Source organism: Zeus faber (assembly GCF_960531495.2).
Source record: "Zeus faber genome assembly, chromosome: 5".
Classification (NCBI taxonomy): Eukaryota; Metazoa; Chordata; class Actinopteri; order Zeiformes; family Zeidae; genus Zeus; species Zeus faber.
The window spans coordinates 27,067,253-27,089,351 of NC_137192.1; the positions used below are offsets into that span (position 1 = coordinate 27,067,253).

Sequence of the window (22,099 nt, forward strand, 5' to 3'; positions counted from 1 at the left end):
TTATTTTATTATTATAACATTAAACTTAGCAGAGTGTGTTGATCAGGAAGATCCAATCCGGTGACCGCTTAAAGGGACATTACATGTGATTTTCACTTCTCGCCACCCATGAAGGTGTTTTACCAACTTAAAAAAAAAGGCCACCTCCAGCATTGTTTTCCTAATATCTAATGTTCATCACTCACTGCTACGTCAGCCTCGCAGTCACCACCACAAGAGTGTGACAGAACGAAAAGTTTAGCACCAAAAGTTCAACATTTCAAGATTCAATTTGTTTTTCAAAAAGCACTTGGCAAAGTAATTTATGATTATCAAAGCTGGCACGCCCGCTCACTGCGGAAAGAAAATAATAAAAAATGAAATCTTCACCCTCTTCTGTCTCTTTGCGACCTTCGAACTTTGAACTGGTCACTGCGTGCATGTCAGTCTGCACTGCATAGCTACTAGTAGCGTCGGTGAGAATCTGCTTTGTTTACGACTGGTTGCCATGGTTTTGAATTGCTTACCACATCCCTGATTTCCATTGGCTGGCTCTGACCGGACAGGGTCAGGAAAGTTTTGAGTCAAAGGGAACCACCGTGTGGTTTTCACAATCATGACTGAAGTACAGCTGAATGTTGAGGCCTCAGAGTGTTTTTTTGTACATCTCTTCGTCATGAGTGGCATGAAGTAAGGCGTTTGGTAAGGAAGGCTGTCATTGGCATACGCGCGAGGCCAATGCGGAGTTTGTCAAACACCGAAAAATCTCTGGTGATGGAAAGAGGTGAAAACTACACCCGTCCAGGCCCTTAAATGCTCTACAAAGAGCCTCAGACAGTTTTGTTTTTCCCATGTGGTCTATACTCTGCCTTCTCAAGAACTAAAAGCTATGCGCAGTAAATGTGGAGGCATCTCCTTCTAAAGTTGGTTGTAACTTAGCAACGGCCTTGGAGCCAAAATGGCCACCAACTAGCAGTTGAGGGGGAAAAAAAAAAAAAAAAAAAAAAAAAAAATCTACAAGTCACTATAACTCCAACAAAAAAATGTAAGAAGCAAAGCACATAAGCATTCTCAGTTATTGAAACCTTCCCCTTAGTAATGAGTACATTAGAGGTATTTGTGGATATACAGGTATATATATAATGTTACAGTGCACCTCTAGATACAGAAGGCGGTGATGGAAACGGACGATGTGATTGTGTGCTCTATCTCCATGAACACTGAGTGCATTTAAATGTGCTCAGTGTTCAATGCGCTGGAGGATTCTCCCCAAGCCTCGCCGCATCAGAGCTACTCTACCTTTAGACTTAACTACAAAAATCATCCATCCTTCTATTATTCATGTTTAAAGATGCACCAAACCGATTGCAGTCACTCAAAATCAACTTTATTGATATGCAGCATCAACTTGGCTATCAAAATAAAAGCTCTTCCATTTTGTGTGTGGATACCATGAAGGGCATAAGAGGTTCACAAAACAAAAGCATAAATTATTGGCATAATGTGTTTTTTTATTGGATGTCATTTGTTTCGTCTGAATGGAAATATTATGACTCCTAACGTTGGTTTTGTGCAAAATGTGTTTTATTGTGAAAGGCCAGTCGTACCGACACTTCACAATGACTGAGTGAACGAGGACGCTCATGAATTGTTCGCCATGGGTCCATTTCTCGGGGCTTTTATTTTGATACGTTAAAAAGGGTTTCTTGGCTTTTTTTTTTTTTTAATTTTTATAACCAGCTGTTTTCCAGCATAAGCCACTCAAATGTGATGAGAAACACCAGGAGAAGAGAGAAAAATGGATGATTCTAATAAGCCAAGAAAATAAGAGCTACTTGTGTGGGTTTGGGGCTTTTATTTTGATACATCAAAAAGGGCTTCTTGGCTGCCTTGAATGGGCAATTTTTCCCGGTTCCTCATAGCATCTTTCATGACATTTGAGGGGCTTACGCCGGGTAACCAGTTGCATATCTGTTGTAGGGAACCAAATGTTGTTTCACACAATAAACAGGTCGGGAAAAGGTTTCCTATGAATGCATTTGGTTAGCTAATGTGACAGCAATCATTTCAATCAAGAAAGTTCCACATGTTCATATCGGTAATAGTTTTCTTTCAGGGAGAAATTGTTCACGGTAAGAGAGTAACGAAAGGTCGTCAAAACAGAAGCTTTCAGTATTCCATCGGCTCCATCTCCGAGGCATTAGAGATGACATCACAGGAGGCAGGGGAGAAAAAAATAAATGTCTGTGTCATGTTGTCGTCTTTTGTGTTTCATCTAAACCCCGCCCACTCCACTCCGATCCACCCCGTGTATATATTATTAATTTTCACTCTAACCAAAAAAAGAGCAAGGCCTCGTCCCGCACCTCCACATTCCCGTTCCCCGCAAGGACGCACTTGTACGCTCGCCGCCGCCCAAAACGTCCACTCCTGATAAACAATAGACCAGCGCAGAACGTTAGGCTCCAAAAGCAGCCATCTTGTTTTTCGGTTGTGTTTTCTTTAGGAGTGCACGCTTGGGGCTGAGTGTCGGAAGATGCGATCGGGAAGCAAGGCGTCTGAATTGCGGCGGACAACTGCGTTATTTTGCGTGTTATTTTCAAGTCGGCGAGCGGCACAGACGAGTGTGTACTTGGGGGTGTGAGGGTGTGGCTGGGCATGGGGCCAGCCCGCCGTGCGGCCCAAGGCCCCTTCCCTCCACCTGGGTTCCAGAGGTACAGACAGCGAGGGCCTCAGCAGGCGAGCGGTGCCGGCTACCTTAGTTAGCCGCCCAGGCCTCCAGGTCGGCCATGTCGTCGTCGTCCTCCTCCTGCTTCTTCTTGGCTGAGAGGGAAGAAACACAGGCATCGTCAGCGGTGGGAAGTGGCCTAGTACAAGTACCTTCTAACAATGTGTCACTAATTTTTCCAAGTATCTGTACTTATTGAAGTATTGTCAGTTTCAGAACTTTTCGATTTTTACTCCACTACATTTTCAAAGCAAATATCTAAACTTTTGCTCTACTACATTTTTGGCACATTAACACATTACTACTTTAGTTTTAATTTTTCAAATCATGATTGACATTTATATTTGTATGTCCTTGTAAATTATAATCAGGATGTGTACGAGCATCATGTGCAGATAAAAGCTCCAGTAGTACTATGAAGTATTATTCGCATAATACTAACACATAATACTAACACATAAAAAAAACATAGCATAGGATTTGTGTGTGTTACCTGGTCTGGATGGCAGGGACGTGGACGGTACGCTGGGCAGCGGGACGTCCTCGGTTCCGCCGATTTCTAGAAGGTTATTGTCCAGCTCCTCCTGCTCCAGCTCCTCTAGCTCTGCCATCAGCTCATCCTGCGCACGCACGCACACGCGCACGCACGCAGGCACACACACACACGCGCGCGCGCAGGCACACACGCACACACGCACACACACACACACACACACACACACACACACACACACACACACACACACACACACACACACACACACACACACACACACACACACACACACACACACACACACACACACACACTTCAGTACAGGCCATGTAATTACAGGCAGCAGCTTTTTCTGTTTTCTATATTGCTAAACTGGAGAAAATACAAAATAATGAACCTTGCTGTTAGCCTCGGGTATAAATCATATTGTGATCTGAAAATTATCTTTAGTTCTTTAAAAAGGCAATGAGTCAAGGTCCTGGAAAAGGTCTATATATCACATTGAAAGTGCTGGAGAAGTGCTTCAACGTCAGCTCACCTCACAAAGAATGAGAATCTGCTTCTGTTCTGCTGAACTCGCTCTGTACTCTACTGTTTATTTACTCCGTCAATTGAGCTGCTGCTGTCTGATTGTTTGTCCGGTTTACAATTCAATTAAAGAAACACAAGAAAAATAAACCGCTGTTGCCATGTCGGCTGCCCACCTCGTCAAACTCCTCTCCGAAGCCCACCGGTCTGGAGATGGCGTCCGAGATCTCCTGCGCCAGCTCCTGCTGCTCTGTGATGTCTGACATTAGGTCGTCCACCTTGTCAATGTCCCTACAAGAGGGGGCACACACACACACACACACACACACACACACACACACACACACACACACACACACACACACACACACACAAGTCAGCACAAGACAACCCACAGCCACACAATAGACATAAGGGAAGATTTACACATCCTCATTCTCCTTTTTTAATAGATGTCACTTAAGGGCCGCCATCAGCCAATTTCTGTGAAGATATTTTTGACGTTGCAATTTAACGACATCATTTAATTATAATTATATCCTCACTTTCTGTAATTTACCCGTTGCTGCAAAACAGCAGTAAAGCTTTGACACTTTAGTTGATACAGGGTTTTATTGGTCTATTGTTGAATTTTTGTTCTTCCATTACTTGATTATTATTACTTATTTGTTCTCATGTGAGCTGCTGTAAGATCGCCATTTCCCTCTGAGGGATGAATAGTATCTATGAAGTATCTATCTATCTATCTATCCATCTATCCCTAAATCTATCCATCCATCTATATCTATCTGTCCAATCCAAGGTTAAAGCGGATGGGGAAAAGAGAGTGTTCCCGCCCAGCGTCTCACATGTCTGCATGCGCCGACTTCATGGCCTTGGCGGCGAAGCCCATGTTCTTCAGGACCTCTGTGTTGGTGTTGGCGTTCTCTAGCGCCTCGCGCTGGAACTCGATGGTGGACAGTGTGCCGTCGATCTGAGCCAGCTGCTTCTCCAGGCGCTTCTTCCTCTTGAGGGCCAGGAGAGCCGCTGGGGGTGGGGGGAGAGTGGGAGAAGAGAAAGACAGAGAGAGAGAGAGAGAGAGAGAGAGAGAGAGAGAGAGAGAGAGAGAAACATAAGGAGAGAGTGGGAGAGAGGGGAGACAGAGAGAGAGGGAGAGGGGTCCATAAAAATCAGGATATGCAATTGATTGCAGATTTACAATCACACAGGTATTACCGAACACACTAATGAAAACTAAAAACATAGATAAAACTCAACTTCAACCAAAGCTCCACATAATGGGAACATAAGAATAGTTACACTGCATTCTTACTATGTGATGTATGGCATAGAATAGCTTTGGTTTCTAAACAAGTGTTTAAAAGTGAAATTCCATGTCAAATGTTAATATTAAACCGCAACTGAACACATAATACTAAAATAATTATAATAGTGTTGTGATATTATATTATTAGGGGTCCACCCCTTCTGTTATTATATTCGGATTATTATTATTTTTCTTCTCCTCTGCACTTTTCGGGCTAAAAGTGTCCGTAACAGGACGACAGCTGCAGCTACGGACACGGTTGAGGTGTCGTTAGAACCGGGCGTTGCAGACATTGCGTAGTTGAAGTTGCACCCAAATCGATCCACATACGGAGCAGAAATGAGTCAAAAACCAACTCAAATTGACCGGAGGCAGCTGAACGTTCGTGCATCGCCGACGCGCTAACTTCTGAAAACTTCCGGTCAGGTTGAGTTTGTGGAGTAAGACGCTTCGTGACATCATCATCCAATTCGCTATAAATGTGCAGGTCGTGGCTACGGACGTCCATTCGTACCATGCGAGCTACGTGGTGTCGACTCCATCAAACTGTAGTGGTTACAGACTAACGTGTGTGTGTTTGTGTGTCTGTGTGCATGTATACTGCCTTACCTGCTGGACACCGGCGGGGCTTTTAGTTTGATATTTAATTATTTCGCCCTTTCTGTGACTACAAACACATTAGGTTTGCATCTAACCCAGTACCATGTACCTCCTGCGGCATTCAAGCCAGTCGTAATACAAACTGTAGGAGTTGAAAACAGTCCATCATATTCCGTCTTTGTGTCCTCACACATGGAGTTCGCTTGCAGCTCCAGAGCAACGGGTCTGAATCTTGTTCGTTTTATTATAGTCCTGAAAGTTAAAAAAGTTGATGAAATGCTGTGTTTAATCCGTTTGAATGAAACTCTGTTGTTGGGAACTTCCACGCAGAGTGATTTCCTTCCACCGAGACACCGTGAGGCAGGACTCTGTGGACTACAGGTAGTAGACAGCCACCTTCTCATTTGTAGGATAAAGCCACAACACGCAACAAGTGTATCAGCTTGTATAGTAATTGTGCGTGTCACCAGGACTCGGAAAACTCACGTCACACGTCATTAAGTGAGACGATGCTGCGTTCAAGGGAAACTCTGAAGATTTTACTTGTTTTAGAGGTAACGCTGATGTCAAGAGGAGCCACACCACGAACTGATGCTACGTTCCATCAGAACACAACACTTTTAATTGGTGTCGATTATGGACCGAAGCGATGCGGCCTGAAGCTATAATTATTATTATTATTATTATTATTATTATTATTATAATATCGCAGTGGTTTCACTGTTTGACTTCTGCCGTCTGCAACCGGTTTGAGTATCACGTGGTGAATCATCTGGTTGCTTTCTTTCTTTTCATCTCTATTTATTCGGTTACACATATTTGTGTATTTTTTAGAGCATATTGTGTGTCATCACCGGGTGTCATGACATTTCACTGCATATATGCATGTAGGTGACAAATAACCTCTGAAATCTTAAATCTTACCTTCACTTTATCTTCATGAAGCCATCTCAAATTGACTAAACTGACTGACTGCAGTGTTGTTTGGGGAAATGTATATGACATTGGATATCATCTGGGATTTTGTTTATGGTAATATCCTGATGTAGTTAAAGGCTGCATTATGTCCGCATCAGAGTAAAATAATAATACTTTTCTAAACTTCGTAGACCCCCCATTACAAACCATTGTTTCTATTGTATGTACTAAATATCTAATGAAAGCAGCAACAGTCAACACCAAAGTATAGCCAGATGATCACCATCGAGGTACTTCGTCAACTAATTCGTATTGTATACGTATTTAACATTTTCCAGTGATGCCAAGTTGTAATTACAGGACAGGTTAGTGGAGGAGAATACCAGTACTGTGTGAGGTTGTAGTACTACTTCAACTGATAACCACACAACACAGCAGAGCAGTAACAGAACAGGGACGGAGGGAAGGTTGTGGATCAAAGCGAGACAAAGGGCCCGACCTCCGAGTCCACCGTGACTAACACAACCGCGGGAATCTCCGGAGAGCTAATCTGCGAAAGCACCTCATCAGAGAGAGGACTCGACCATGCTGAGTCACTCCTTACATAAGATAAAACCAGAGAGTGTGCGAGAGAGAGAGTGTGCGAGAGAGAGAGAGAGAGAGAGAGAGTGTGCGAGAGAGAGAGAGAGTGTGCGAGAGAGAGAGAGAGAGAGAGTGCGAGAGAGAGAGAGTGTGCGAGAGAGAGAGAGTGCGAGAGAGAGAGAGAGTGCGAGAGAGAGAGAGAGAGTGCGAGAGAGAGAGAGAGAGTGCGAGAGAGAGAGAGAGAGAAGGAGGGAGGGAGGGAGGGAGGGAGAGAGAGGGAGAGAGAGAGAGAGAGAGAGAGAGAGAGAGAGAGAGAGAGCGAGAGAGACAGAAAGAGTATAATCGCTGCTCTAACTTGAGAATACACCTCCGTCTCTGTTTGTGAAAATAGCTGCACACAAAAAAATATCCGTCACACATTAAGGGAAAAGCTACAGTGGATACATTCTGATTTGTGTTTTGTAGTACGTTTTCGTGTGTGTGGGTGATATTTAGAGCTGGGTGTGGTAATTCTATACTTTGAGCGCAACAACCATATTGCACAGATACGCATGGAGACAGGCAGTGGAACATCTCCAATGCAGTTCAGAAACACTGGCAACAAGGTACAGAAATTCAGGCAGTGGCATCACTTGAGTGGTCGCCTTGATGGCGTCGGTGGATCGAGGTCTGACACCATATTAGTGAGTTGGAACGTAAAGGGGGTTGAATCATCTGGTTAAGCAGAGCAAACTACTTTCTCAATAAAACAAATGAAAGACTGAAATAGTGTATTTACAGGAAACTCATTTATTAAATAAGGACCAACCAAAACCCTGCAGGGGAGGATTTACGCAGGTTTTCCTCTGACTTTAATGGCAAAAGTAGGTGGGTGGCTATTCTGACACTGAGATGTGCAGTTTTAAGAGTAAAACATCATAAGGGACAAGAATGGTCGCTGTATAATCATTTAAGGGAAGTTATTTTATAGGCCGGTAGTACTTGCAAATGTGTATGCCATCAACTGGGATAACGCTGATTTCTTAAGTAATCTTTTTTCACTTTTACCAGACCTGGATTCACATGATTTGATATTAGGAGGGGATTTAAACTGTCCTGGATCCCTCGTTAGATCGTTCCATTACAAAGGCCACAAGGTGAAAATAGGAAGAAAACCAAATGGGCTACAGAACTGATCGACAGGATTAAAGTGGTTGACCAATTACACTCAACATCACCCTCTGAGAATCTATACAGAGAGAGAATTTCGCTCCAGACAGAATTTGATTCCCTGACTAACGATAACGCTATAGACCTTCATTTACAAATCATAATTTCTATAAACATGGAGAGCGTGCCATCAAGCTCTTGTGCCATCAAATTAAGCTGTCTGCAGCCGCAGGTTTTATATGTGCAATAAAAGATGGGGAAGGTAATATTGTTACGGACCAAAGGGACATTAATGTTCGATTTAAGTCTTTCTTTGAAAAGTTGAATGCCTCTGAAGCAAGTAACAAACAACTAGTAGAGGACTTCTTAAGTAAGTTGGAAACTCCTACCGTAGATTAATCAGACAAATCTGGTTTGGAAAGAAATATAACTTTAACAGAGATTGATAGTGCAATTAAAAACATGAAGTCCGGAAAGGCACCAGGCCCTGATGGTAACCCGATAGAATGAAAAAAAAAATTAAAAATTTGCTCCCAAATTATTACGGTTATTGTCAAAGTTATTTGAAGAGGTCCTCGGAAAAACAAAGGCCCTTCCCCCAAATATGACACAGGCCTCTATCTCATTATAACTTAAAAAGAGTAAAGACCCGTTGCTGTGTGAGTTGTATCGGCCGATTGGCCTACTATGCTGCGACTATACAATTCTAACAGAGGTGCGGACAGGTAGACTTCAGAAAATCCCAAAGCCTAAATTGATACATCCAGATCAAATGGGTTTCCTTATAGGTAGACAGTTATCAAGCAACCTTTGCCGCGTATTCAATGTGATCTACCAAAGCTAACGATGTCGAGCCGGAGCTTATGATATCCTTGGACGCACAAAAAGCTTTTGACAGGATTGAAGACAACTACCTGTTCACTGCCCTCAAGAGTTTTGGCTTTGGCCGTATTTTCTCTTCATGGATCAAGGTTCTATATACGGCGCCTCAAGCCTCAGTAGGAACAAACAAGATAATATCTGACTATTTTCCTCTTTTCCGCAGAACAAGACAAGGATGTCCCCTGAGCCCCCAGATATCAGACATTGCCATTGAGACCTTGGCAACAACGCTAGGAGAGACCACTAGTCTGGTTGGAGTGCCATGCATAAACTATCGCTTTACGCGGATGATCTTCTCCTTTTTCTTTGCAATCCATATCCTACTATACAGATTGCTCTAGCCCTTATCACCAAGTTCGGGTGGGTCTCAGGATATAAGTTGAATTGAACTAAAAGCATTATGTTCCCCATAAATGATAAAGCACGTCAAATGTCACTTTAGAAATCCCCTTTTTCCGTTAGTAAGGATAGCTTTACTTGCTTGGGTGTTTGTGTCACTTGCAAGTACAGGGGTCTGTCTGACAATAACTTTAAAATATCGTTTAGTACGGCCAAACAGCACATGGAGAGATGGTCGACCCTCCCCTTGTCACTCTCTGGTAGGGTCAGTTCTGTAAAAATGACCATCATTCCCAGATTTGTCTTCCTGTTTCAAACAATCCCTGTCTTTATTCCCAAATCCTTTATTAATGAATTAAAAAGGTGGACATCTGCCTTTATTTGGAATAAAATTGTACCTTGAATAAGGAAAGAATATTCGGAAAGACAAAAGGGAGATGGTGGTCTGTATTTACCCAAATATTTGTATGTACCAGTTGTTGTTTTGGGTCCCTGACTTATGAGATGATGAGTCTCCAGTCTGGTCTCTTATGGAGCAGCATTCAAGTACTCCCGTGTCACTTCGGTGTTTAATTTGTGCCCCACTACCCTTAAGTAAACGCTATTGGAAGAAAATTATGTATGGTTCTCTAAAGATATGGTCTTAGTTTAGAACCCATTCTAAACTTAAACAAGCTCTTCTTACTTCCCCTGTTTTGGAAAACGTCAATTTTACTACCAATTTCACAGACTCGTCTTTTCAATTACGGCACCGGAGAAGGATCAAGGGTGTGAAAGACCTTTTTAAGGAAGGGCACTTTATTTATTTTGAACAGCTAAAGAACGATTTTAATATTCCCCAGTCAGATTTCTTTAGATACTTATAGGTACATAGTTATGTCAAAGCACACCTTTCGCCTACAACGCCACAGTACCTGGATAAACGATCCAGTTGATATGGGTCCAGTGTTTTTATTGTATGACAATATTCAGAGGGTTGCCTCCCCATCACTTACTCACCTAACGAGGCAGTGGGAGGAAGAGTTGGGAATTACCATCTCAGATATAAATTGGCAGGCTGCAATCACGTTGTTACACTCATCATCAATATGCATTAGACATGGGTTGTTGAAGTTTAGGGTTCTGCATAGGCTACATTTATCTGCACGTAATCTGGACAAACCCAACCCTGGCTCACACCCAACCTGCATCAGGTGCAGTCGAGACCTAGCACGCCTCAGTCAGATGTTTTGGTCATGTCCCAAACTGACCCCATTTCGGACAGGTATATTTAATACCTTCTCATTTATGTTTAATATGGTTATTGATCCTGATCCATTGGCTGCATTGTTCGGTGTAGTCCCGCAGGGAACACTGATCACAACTTATCAAGAGTTTATAGCATTCTCCACCTTACTTGAGAGACATCTGATACTGCTTAGTTTGAAGAAAGTTATGCCACCATGTCACAGGCGCTGGGTGGAGGTAATGTCCTATCTTGAACAGCTTAAATACACTGCCTGAGGCTCCACCGAGAAGTATCATAAGGTCTGGCGACCATTTCTGGGCTCCTTTTATTTTATTCAATGTTCATTCGGCATTTGTATTTCTTTTTTTGTTTCAAATTAACTTAATTCATTAAGTGCCAATTTCTTTGCATCAAAGTGGTATCTCACTGACGGTTCATGATGCTGAGCAATAATTTGTTTGTATGTTTGTCTTATTTTGGAGTATGGGGTGCTACTGTGAGTGAACAATATATGTGAAAATCAATAAGAATACTTGAATATATTGTATAGATACTATAGAGCCATGGTTCAAACCCTTTGGAACCAAGTCCCAGCTCTGATCGCACCATAGCATGAAAGTGCCACCTTCAAGCCACTATCCAACAACATGCACATGCCTCTATGATGGGCAATCCCTCACTGTGACACTTGAATGCATTGTTTTTTTATGACCATTCATTTAGAATTTCCGATATAAAGAAAAAGAACATTGGCGTTGAAAACTACTTTAGGAACTAGATTTAAAGTACAGTATCTGTATTATTGCCGGTATTGAAAGCTGTCTGACAATACTCGCCGTGAAAGTTGGTACAGTGGTATCTTGACTTACGATTGCATCAACTTACGACTAATCCAAGATACGGGCAATGATAGCCGCGAAAACTTGTATCGACTTGCGACCGATTGCTCCAAGATACGACCGTGGATATTTGCAGTTGGCGCGTCGGCGGTCAGTCAGCAGTCAGTCAACAGTCAGTCAGCAGTCAGTCAGCAATCAGTCAGTCAGCGGGCGACCTACATCGTGTGTGCACGTAGTTCGTGGCTTATCGATATTTTTTTCATATTTACTGTGTTTGTGCTGTGTACTTTGTTTATTTTCACCCTTCATGATTTCATAATTTATATGGGAAAAATTGCTTCGACATACGACTGCTTTAACATACGACCGTTCTTATAGAACCAATTACAGTCGTAAGTCGAGGTACCACTGTATATTGTTTCGTCACATTGGTTAATTCTCGGTAATATTGAATATTGATTATATTCATGCGATTCATCGGTCACTGAACTATCTTCATGTCGATTACATGGATTACTTGCTTTGACAATATTGTTTCTAAACTTCATACCAATAAAGGTCATTGGATTGAAATGACAAGAGGGAGAGGGAGAGAGACAAAAGGAGAAAGGGACAGAGCAAGAGAAAGTAACATGTGGGGATGAGGACAAGATTGTGTGGGATGGTAGCTCAGGCGGTAGAGCTGGTGGTCTAGTGATCTAAAGGTTGCTGGTTCGATGCCAGGCTCCTCCTGCTAGCATGCTGTAGTGTCCTTGAGCAAGACACTTAACCCCTAATTGCTCCTGATGGCTGCGTCCGTCGGTGATTGAACAATTGTAAGTCGCTTTGGATAAAAGCATCTGCTTAATGTAATGTAACATAGAAAAGAGAGAGAATAAGAAACAAGACCTAATGGAGTGTAGAGTTTGGATAAATAAATTAAACCATAGAATCACCATTTAATTGATTTAATATTAAAATCGAATCAGAAATCACACCAAATCAGATTTTGGTAATTTAATAAAGCGTTACCATTTCCCGTCTGTTATTTAGAGTAATGAATTTTTACACTGTTCCGCACAAAATAAAGAGCAAAATACAAACATTTGAATGAAGACTCGAGACAAGAATGAAACAGGAAAAACCAAGAGAAGTACCGACAGAAAGAGCAGATAGATGGAGAAAGAGAGAGAGATGTGCAGTGTAGGTGGATTTCAGCCTCTGTGGGTGGAGGAGACTCGGCGCTGCATCCAACCTTCACTCTACGTTGCCATCTGACACAGATGCTACACGCTGCAGCGGAGCTGCAACTTCTTAAGGGCCACGCAGTCAGACAGCGGTCCTCACTGAAACCAATCCAGATCAAGGCTGAATTGTCGAAAAGATGTTGTAAAGCACCAGGAAAATACGAGTCATGCAAAGTATTAAACTTCCCCCTTACCCCGCCAGCATCAGCGGCACTTTATAAATTCACAAATTTTATTATTTCCAATCCGCGATCGCCTCGATTAGCAGATTTGTTTGTGGTAACGGAATAAAGTCGTCGGAAAGTTCTGCATGGAGTTCAGCCTTGGTGAACTTAAACACGCAGAAATGTGGCGTCGACCAATAGCAAAGGGGCTTTGGATGCATTCCAACTTTTCAAGTGCCACTCCACTGGAGGGTCAAAAACAGAGCGAGCTATCGTATTGGCCGCGCTTAGATATTCTATTTTATATAGTTGTTGGCCAGACAAATAAGGTGCAGCGTGGTTTGTAGTGAGTCATGATTTTGTATGTTTTACTATTTATAGCTTTATATGACTGCAAAGCTTCCCCAGTATTTCCTACCTAACAAAGTCATAGGAAGGATTCTCCCACAGCCAGTTGGTGTGACCGAAGCCTCCAGCCACGAGTTAATATTCACACAACAGAGACCATATAATGAAGTTTGATCCTGGCAACAGTTAAACCAGGATGAAACCGATTATACTGTACACTGTGCTAGAAGTAGTCCAACTTGATTTCAGTTCATCAGAAAAACCTGTCAAAATCCAAGAAGGTTTGAGACGGAAACACAGACAGAGAAACAGCAATGGAGTGATAATCAAACCAGGAGCCAAAGAACTTTGCCTTCTGACAATTGAGAGATCTGTTTCAGCCTAATCTGATTAGACCAGAAGGGCCGGTCGTATTCCTGGAATGATAACATTGTTACCTAACATCGCGCAAAAACATGATCAGATTATCTGCCCGGCTGGGCTGCATTTGGTGGTGGTGGTCACCTTCAGCCCTACTCTGGAGCTATTTATTCTATTCAACACTATTTTCTGACATGTATTCATTCACTTTTTATTATTTTTTTTTATTCACTCAATTCGCTTTTCCTCCAACATCAGAACCGCTTTACTTCAAACGACGCTGCCTTGTTTTTTTTGTGATCCATACCCATTCCATGAGATTTCAAAAGCAGCAAAAATAGCTCCAATGTGATCATCTCTTTTAATTACTTATTATGTATTACTTATTAAATGTGATTTCTAAATAAGTAAATAACATCCTTGCCATAATGTCTTTGTTTAATCTATTGTTGTAGTTATAACTACATTCTGGCTGGAGAAAAGGTTAAAGATGGCAGTAAACTACCAGCCAATGTGGTCACTCAGTGATAAAATCCACTATGATCACCAGGCCTCCACTTTGATTGCCATTTGGCTAAAGTCAAATTTTAATCAACTTTCATGTTGATTCATGATTAATGTTAATTGTCTCTGACAAATGAATAAAAACACAAAAATAAATCCTGTTTCCGCCTGAGCCCCAAGACATAAAACAATAAGGAAAACCGGCAAGACATAGACCAGCTTGTTTTAACAGTGACTCGCTCCTGGCTGTCAGGGGCTGGATGTTAACTGCAGCCCTGTGCGAAATGCCTTGCTAAGAATGGGACAAAGTATGCAGACTATCAGGTTGTGGGCTATGAGGCCGGCCAAGCATGTGATGCAAGCGAGGACATTTAAAACCATAGCTTGTCACACATGGAGGATCCATATGTTAACATTTTAGGTTATTGGACTTTTAAAACCAGTTGAGTCGGTGCCAACAGAAAGCGCTCCATTTATCCCAATTATGATAATCGTAATTAGAATAATATTAAAATAATAATAATTGACTATAAATGTTTTGGCTAACGTAAGCGAATCAATTCACGTGATAAGCAATTAGGTTCAATAAAAGTTTATCCAGTTTGTCGCACAAATTAGAGAGAAATATTCACTGTAAGGGTGTGCAAGGTCGGGGTCGGCAGAGCAAGCGAGCACACCCCATCTCTTCCGGCGTTTCACTGCAGGCAAACCTGTATGAAAGTGGAAAATAAACTCGGCCATCCCCAACGGAATGTCCTCGAGTGAAGAGGGTCCCCAATCACTGGCTCACGGACCGTGCCGAGCCATGGAGCATTTGCCACCGGACCGTGAGAACGCCCCCCCCCCCCCCATTACTATATTCGAGCATTCAAATGTATTATATATTTGAATATTGAAGAATACTTTTGCCATTTTTGGCCAACATATTTAGTGCAATGTTGCACTTTTGTTATTTTTACATTTAATATTGCCTATACAAGTAAGCTATGTGCCCTGTTTATTTAAAATAGAGAAGGCAAATCCTTCTTTGAATGTTTTTCTCCACCTTAATTTTATACAGAAGAGCACTGGTCTTAAACTTAAATTACCGGGGGGCCACTGGTCAGGCTGTCTCTTCTAGGGGGTCGAGTTGAACTTCAAGGGAAAACTGGCCTGATTTTTTGTTTTGTTTTCTCGTGAATTGCCTTGTCTCTCTTATGATCTATTTAATTCTGTTTTATATTTTAAAAACTGTAAGTTCATTTGTGCGACTTAATTAAGCATTATGCTGGCATTTTTTCTGAATTGAGAGTTTTATTTCTCTATAGACAATAGTTATAGGTGTTTTTATTTTTCTCTCCGGCTTCAATCAATCCGCTCGCCAATTGGATTTTAAATGAGTGCCGACTACCCATGGACTGCTACCTGCCGCTATATTTGTAATTGAGTGAGCTTCTTATAGGTAAAGTTAAGTATAACTTCAGGAGTATATATAACTTTCTGATTTGAATTAATCTAACAAATGTAAACACACGTCACAGCTTGAAGGACACAATAACTTGTTTATCTATCTTTCAGGCAAACAGTGCCGTTAAGACATGTAAAAAAAAAATCTCTCTACAAAACAAGGTGATCATCACCCACAGCCACACAAGGCAGATCCTCATTGGGGTACCAGGCAGCGACTGTTCTCTTTTGAACCATCAATCCTGGTCAGAATATTAATGCTTCTTTACAAACATGATTCAATCTGCATTACAGATAGTAGGTGTAGCTTAGCACCCCATCGGCTGGTTGACCTCGGCACAAAGCGTGGAGGGCGGAGAATGATGTCGATTAGTACTTTTAATGTTATGTCTCAAAATTATTATTTTTTTTAAAATGTAGATGAAAATGTAACCTTTAAGGAGTAATTTCACCCCCTGTCTTGAGCCTTATTACACCCACTGCACAATTTTGAATATGTGGGAATTATGTTATCATATATTTGTTGTAATTCTTCTTCTTTAATGTTGTGGATGGCTGGTTCTGACAGATTGTTGCACAAAACAGTGCTTTGCGGTTTTATTGTCGAACCTGACAAAAGCATAAATGTAAATGACGAATGTTTTAAACCAGAACGGACTTGGCAGAAATGGAAAATAATATTCACAAGTACGTTTTAATTGGTGTACAATCCGAGGAAAACAAGAATCATTGTGTTGGCGTTATCTTAGAACGAGCCGTTTTTATCTACATAGGGAGCGGGCACACTTCACGTGGGGCCGCCATGTTGCCATGTAGCCCAGAATGGACAAATCACAACACCGGCTCAAGAGAGGACGTTCCGCGAGTGTCGTGGCCACCGCTTCACCCACGGAGGCCACTGCTACTTCCACAGAGGGCGGCATGTTGTGCCGTCATGGGGAGCGGGGTAATTCAGTTGATTGTGATCTGAAACCTCACCATTAGATGCCACTAAATTCTACACACTGCACCTTTAAATGAGAGGCCCTTATAAATAGGGCTGGGCGATACTGACAACACTACACACTGGGGTGGACACTGTACATTCATACATACATACATACAGTACACACATACTAATATACTTATATTTTCACATTATTTGTTTTACACAGGCCTTGGGAGATTGATGTATGTGACAAAGCTTCTTGAACGTCGAGATATCATGATATCTGAGCTGAAAATCACAATATCAATAGTTGTCTTTTGGGGATGGCTATTGTTGCTTTCATAAGATATTTACAAACAGGAAATATCTGAGAAACATTTATCAGTCGTGTGGGTAACCGTGATCGAGCAGTAGAGGCGGTGATTAGAACACATAGAAAAGTCTACGAAGTTCAGACGTCAACAAAAAAAAAACAACAACATTCAACTAGATCACGACATTAAAAATATCCCAATATCGCGATATAGATACATCGTCATACGAGGCTCGATGCCGGCTGGTCGTCGTAATATCGCGATACACGACTCTCGACATGTCGCCCAGCCCGACCTCAAGGCGACGCAGCGCACACACGCCTCAACATCGTCCAACTTCCTGGTTCTCTCGCCACGAGTTGCTCTCACTCTCCGGGTGAACTGGGGGGGGGACTCCTCCTCACCTCGTTTGTTCTTGGTGCCGTTCTTCTTGGCCGTGGCGAGCTCCACCTGGATCTTCTTCTCCAGGAAGTCCTGCTTCTTGGTCAGCATCTCCTCCGTCTCCCGGAGCCGCTGGATCGCCTCCTGCGGGGTGGGCGCTTTCCCTCCCTTGCCCTGGGTTCCGAATAACTTCGTGAACAACGACATTATTTTTTTTTTTTCACCGTCAAATTAACAGCGATAGTTACGTTATGGACTTCACGCCGACGCAGGACCGGGTTATCGAGTTATTTCTTGACGGAAAAAGCCAAACCGCCACTGTCGCCGCCGCTGTTGTTTTCGTTTCTTCTTCCGCTTTTTTCCGAACGGGGCCCTGTGACGTCATCAGACGACGCTCAGCGCGTGACCTGCGCGTCATCACACCTCCAATTTCAGTGGTTATGGAATTGAAAGACTATTATAAATATAATTATATTATTCACACTCTCAAACTCGTGGACACTAGAAGGAGTATAACAAATGTCAAACTGTACGGTGGACTCTTTAAAGGGGAATTGCATGTTTTTTATATCATATTTTGAATTAATTAATTAATTTAATTGTATTCTTTTAAACATTGTATATTCATGAAGTGTATTTATCCTAATTATAATTCTTTCATATCCTTGTTTCTTTGTATAACATTGTGTTGAGCACATGTCTGCCCTGTGTGTATGCCTGTTTGCGTGAGGGTGTATGTGTGTGTATGAGTTTGTGTGTGTATTTACTATGCCAGTTTTTCTGCGTGTTTTTGTGTTTGTTTCCATCTGTGTATATTTGTGTTTCTAGTGTTTGTTTCAGTGTGTGTGTGTGTGTGTGTGTGCTTGTGCTGCTACGTTGTGTTTCTATGTGTGTGTTAATATGTGTTACATATGCACACATATTTACACATTATGTGGAGCACACGTCTGCACTGTTTTTACATTTGAATATTACGTTTTAGGAATCAGTTAGTTGCTAGGTGGGAATTGGGTCAGCTAATATGTTTGGTTTAGAAACTATTGTGCATAATCTCCGGGTGCGTTGGAAAGACATTTCACTGCATATATGTATGAAAGTAATTATGTGTATGTGACAAATAAACCTCTTGAATCTTGAATATATTTTTTCAATAAAGATTGAAAAAAAAAACCTTTTTGTTAATGTTAAGGGATAATGCACAGCCAGCCGGTCATTATCACAAACAGGGCGTTCAGATCCACTGAGCCATCGATTTTTCATTGGTTGATTTGGAGAGTGATCTACAGCTCTTCAGGAAATATCACTGGTGTCAATTTGAAGAGATCTTCCAGGTGATTAAATACCTGTCTCGCTGACTATATATACTGTACCTGTTTTACTGGTTATATACCTGTCTTACTCATTAAGGTAATACATTATTGCTTCCCTAGAGGGAAAATTCAGGCATTGTGGCAGCTCAATGGAGAGCACAATACAAAGTGAGAAATTCACAAAATGTACTTATAAACAAAAACTATTAAAATAAGTTAACAGCTTACAAGCTGCTTGAGAATGTAATCAGTAGTAAGTAGAATTAGTAGTAAATTATACGCCTATTGTGGACTCTTTGTTTACCTGTCTCACTGTTTATATGTCTCATATGTCCGTGTCTCACTGATTATTTACCTTCCTTACTGTAGTTCGTTTCGAGATGAGATCTCCACAGGTGAGGCTTGGAACCAAGAACCAACGTTTATTTTTTATTCATATACGTGCATTCATTGGAACTCGCAGGCCCCTAGACCCCTTTCCGCATAGCCTGCCTAGTCCCAAGAAAACTCAAAAGAATTGAAAGGATTCTGAGGTGCATCAAGTGCAGATTTGAATCTACTAAAAAACTGGGGGGGGCGTTTCATTGAGATGAGCATGCAAGTCAGGGGCAGTTGTTCAAGGTCCATCCCATCTGCTTGAGGAAACACCGTCTCCCGTGATGCACCCCGCCGAACCTCTCCAGCTGAAGGTGCAGCTGACTGGAGCGCCAGCCAATCATTCCTTGAGTCGTCCTGGGCACCGGGGGCGAGGATCCAGTCTGGAATAGGATACAGAGGGATGAGAAGGACAAGGCAGACAGGCAGACAGGCAAACAGACAGGAAAGATAGGGTATTCCCTACGTGGATGTATTTTTCCGGTGGCGTCGGAGGTCGTGTCTTCAGGTGAACAGGAAGTTCCAGCTTAACACTCTCTTTCAGCTTCAAATTTTCTCTCGCGCTCTGAAAAGCACCAAAGACAAAGTCACACAAGTCTGCAAGTCTGTTTCTATCCAAGAATGTTTGTGTGTGTTTCAATGCGAGTGATGCTTTGTGTGTGTGTGTGGGGAGGAGGGGAGGGGGGTGTACGTGTGTGTGTGTAAATACCTCTTTGTAGACCTCTGTCAGGCAACCCCACTTATTGGGCCAGGCTTTAGCTGTCTTTGTCTCCTTCTCTATGCGGTTCTTCCTGCTCACACACACAAACAGACAAACACACACACACACATCAGGGGCATAAATATAGACAGTGCAGGCAGTGCTGTTGCACTGGGGCCCGTGGGGTGCGGGGGCCCTCAGAGCGGACCCTTCATAATGTGTTGGGCAGAGAACGGGCCCTTGCAAGTGATTCAGACTGCCCCCTTGGAAATACACCCGTGGTCAAAGAAGAACCCGAATAAAATTAAAATGGTGCCATTTGCCATATTTTCCGTCGATAATGCAAACCATATCCATCATGGTTTTCATTTATTTTAGTAAAATAGCCAGTAGCAATCTAACAAAATTATTCACTTATTGTACATAAAATATAAAAACTATAAATAAACTGTAAATAAAAACTATTCAATTAAACTAATAATTTCTTATTTTCTTTGGTATTTTTGTGAATGAACAGATACTCAATGATGATTGCTGGGTAATATGTATGTTGATGTCATCCAATGTTGAGTGTCCATTTGATCATGTGACGAGTTGCGGAACAATACGATATAGACTGTTTCGGCACAAAATCCCTCACGTCAAGGCTGACAAGCTAGCTGAGCGCAACTGTAAGCCGAGGGAGTGGCCATGCCTTTCAAACATAAAGGCAGCAGAAAGAAAAGAACAGGAGGAGAAAGTAGCAAAGCTCCCCAAATTAGATTCCTTTGGCTTTTATATCAACAGTTGCCAGCCCGTGGACAACCCCCCTCCCAGCAGCGATGCAGCAGTTGGGCTGGCTGGCCCCTCTGGTGTGTTGGTAACCATGCTGCAGGTAACGTTAGGACAGCAAGCTAGATATAAACTTAGTCCTAAATAATCGCACTGTTAGGCTATTATGTGTTAGATATAAATTTCAAGACCAGTTATACGCCTAATGATGTGTGTGTGTGTGTGTGTGTGTGTGTGTGTGTGTGTGTGTGTGTGTGTGTGTGTGTGTGTGTGTGTGTGTGTGTAGCGTGCACTCGGGCCCATCATAATGCCGTGCACTGGGGCCTGTCGTAACTACCTTACACCATAAAAAGAAACGTAAGTAAAATAGAAAAATGAAATGTTCCCCGAAGGCACATTAGGAAGCACACAGAATAAAAAACAAACAAACAAACAAATAGTTAAAGACATTAGAATGAGATCTACCAGATTTCGTCCTGGCCCACATCGGACGTTTTTGATGTCTCGGCTTGTTCCGCCATCTGCGCGGCTTGTGTGGCGTGTGGCTTGTGGCGTGTGCGTGCCTGCGTGCGGTCCGCTCCCTCTACCTGCGTCCAGCTCGAGTTTCCCCGGTGTGTAGGTTACACTGACAGATGTGTTTGCCGTCGTTATGGACACAGAGCTCAGCGGCACCCATCCATCGTTCCTCCCCGGGTCTGTCTCCGTCCCTGAGCAGGCCTGTGCGGTGGAGGTGAGGAGCAATATGCAGGGTCAGTGAGGGGGGTCAGTAGGTTCTGTCCAGCTCGTTGTTTTCTAAGCCGGTACTGTGTGTAATTATCAACCACAAGACGGAGCACCGGTCCATCTTAACCTGATGACAACCAAAAAAACGAAAGCATGACCTAATGTCATTTTTGTATGTACTTGGTGGTATACTGGTACCTTTGGAGATCCTGGTGTCCCATGCGTGTCAGTATACGTAATGGACACACTGTGCAGGGCTTTGTGCTTCACACCCCTTTGGAAACTTTCATCCGACGTACGTCATCCAACATTATTTTATTTCTATTCCATAGTACAAATGAAATAGGAGGACGAGCTCATGGAACTACACTATTTGCCAGACTGGTCTGTTGGACATCTGGCCCATGGGCGTGAAACTGGCCTCAGCAATACGTGTAAATGCGAGGCTCCGAGGCGTCCGTCGAGCACTTACTGGCGTGTCCGCTGAGCTCCCGGCATCAACACTTCAAGAATTATGGTCAGAACAGTATCATCCATGTCGACCTCTCCACTGCCTTTGACACGGTTTCCCACACAATCCTCCTCAAAAGCCCATCCCACCTCCCCGGCATCGCCGGTGCAACTCTCTCATGGTTTCAATCCTATCCATCAAACAGAACTCAAGTTTGTCAAAATCAACGCTCCCTCCTTCCCCCATGTCCCAGTCAACCATGGCATCCCTCAGGGCTCTGTGCTCGGTCCAACACTCTTCATCGTCTGCCTGCTCCCCCTCGGCCAGATCATTCGTCACCATGGTCTCAACTTCCACTGCTACGCTGATGATACGCAGCTTTATCTCAGCACCTCACCATCCACTAGGCTCCCCCCACAGTCTCTGGTCAGCTGCCTCCATGCCATAAAAACCTGGGTGACAACGAGCCTTCTCCAACTCAACAGCAAAAAGTCAGAGCTCATGGTTGTGGCCCCAAAGCCGCA

General features: G+C 42.7%; 1 protein-coding gene across 1 annotated transcript; it reads right to left on the minus strand.

The window, feature by feature from the left end:
- Positions 1–1,349: 1,349 nt before the first annotated feature.
- On the minus strand, positions 1,350–17,607 carry LOC307230509 (charged multivesicular body protein 4b-like). Its single transcript, XM_080000940.1, has 5 exons — positions 17,269–17,607; positions 4,580–4,757; positions 3,908–4,022; positions 3,201–3,327; positions 1,350–2,802 (listed from the first exon to the last, which is right to left on the minus strand). Exons 1-5 carry the CDS (start codon positions 17,450–17,452, stop codon positions 2,738–2,740), a joined length of 669 nt encoding a protein of 222 aa, XP_079857066.1. The 5' UTR covers positions 17,453–17,607; the 3' UTR covers positions 1,350–2,737.
- Positions 17,608–22,099: the final 4,492 nt, after the last annotated feature.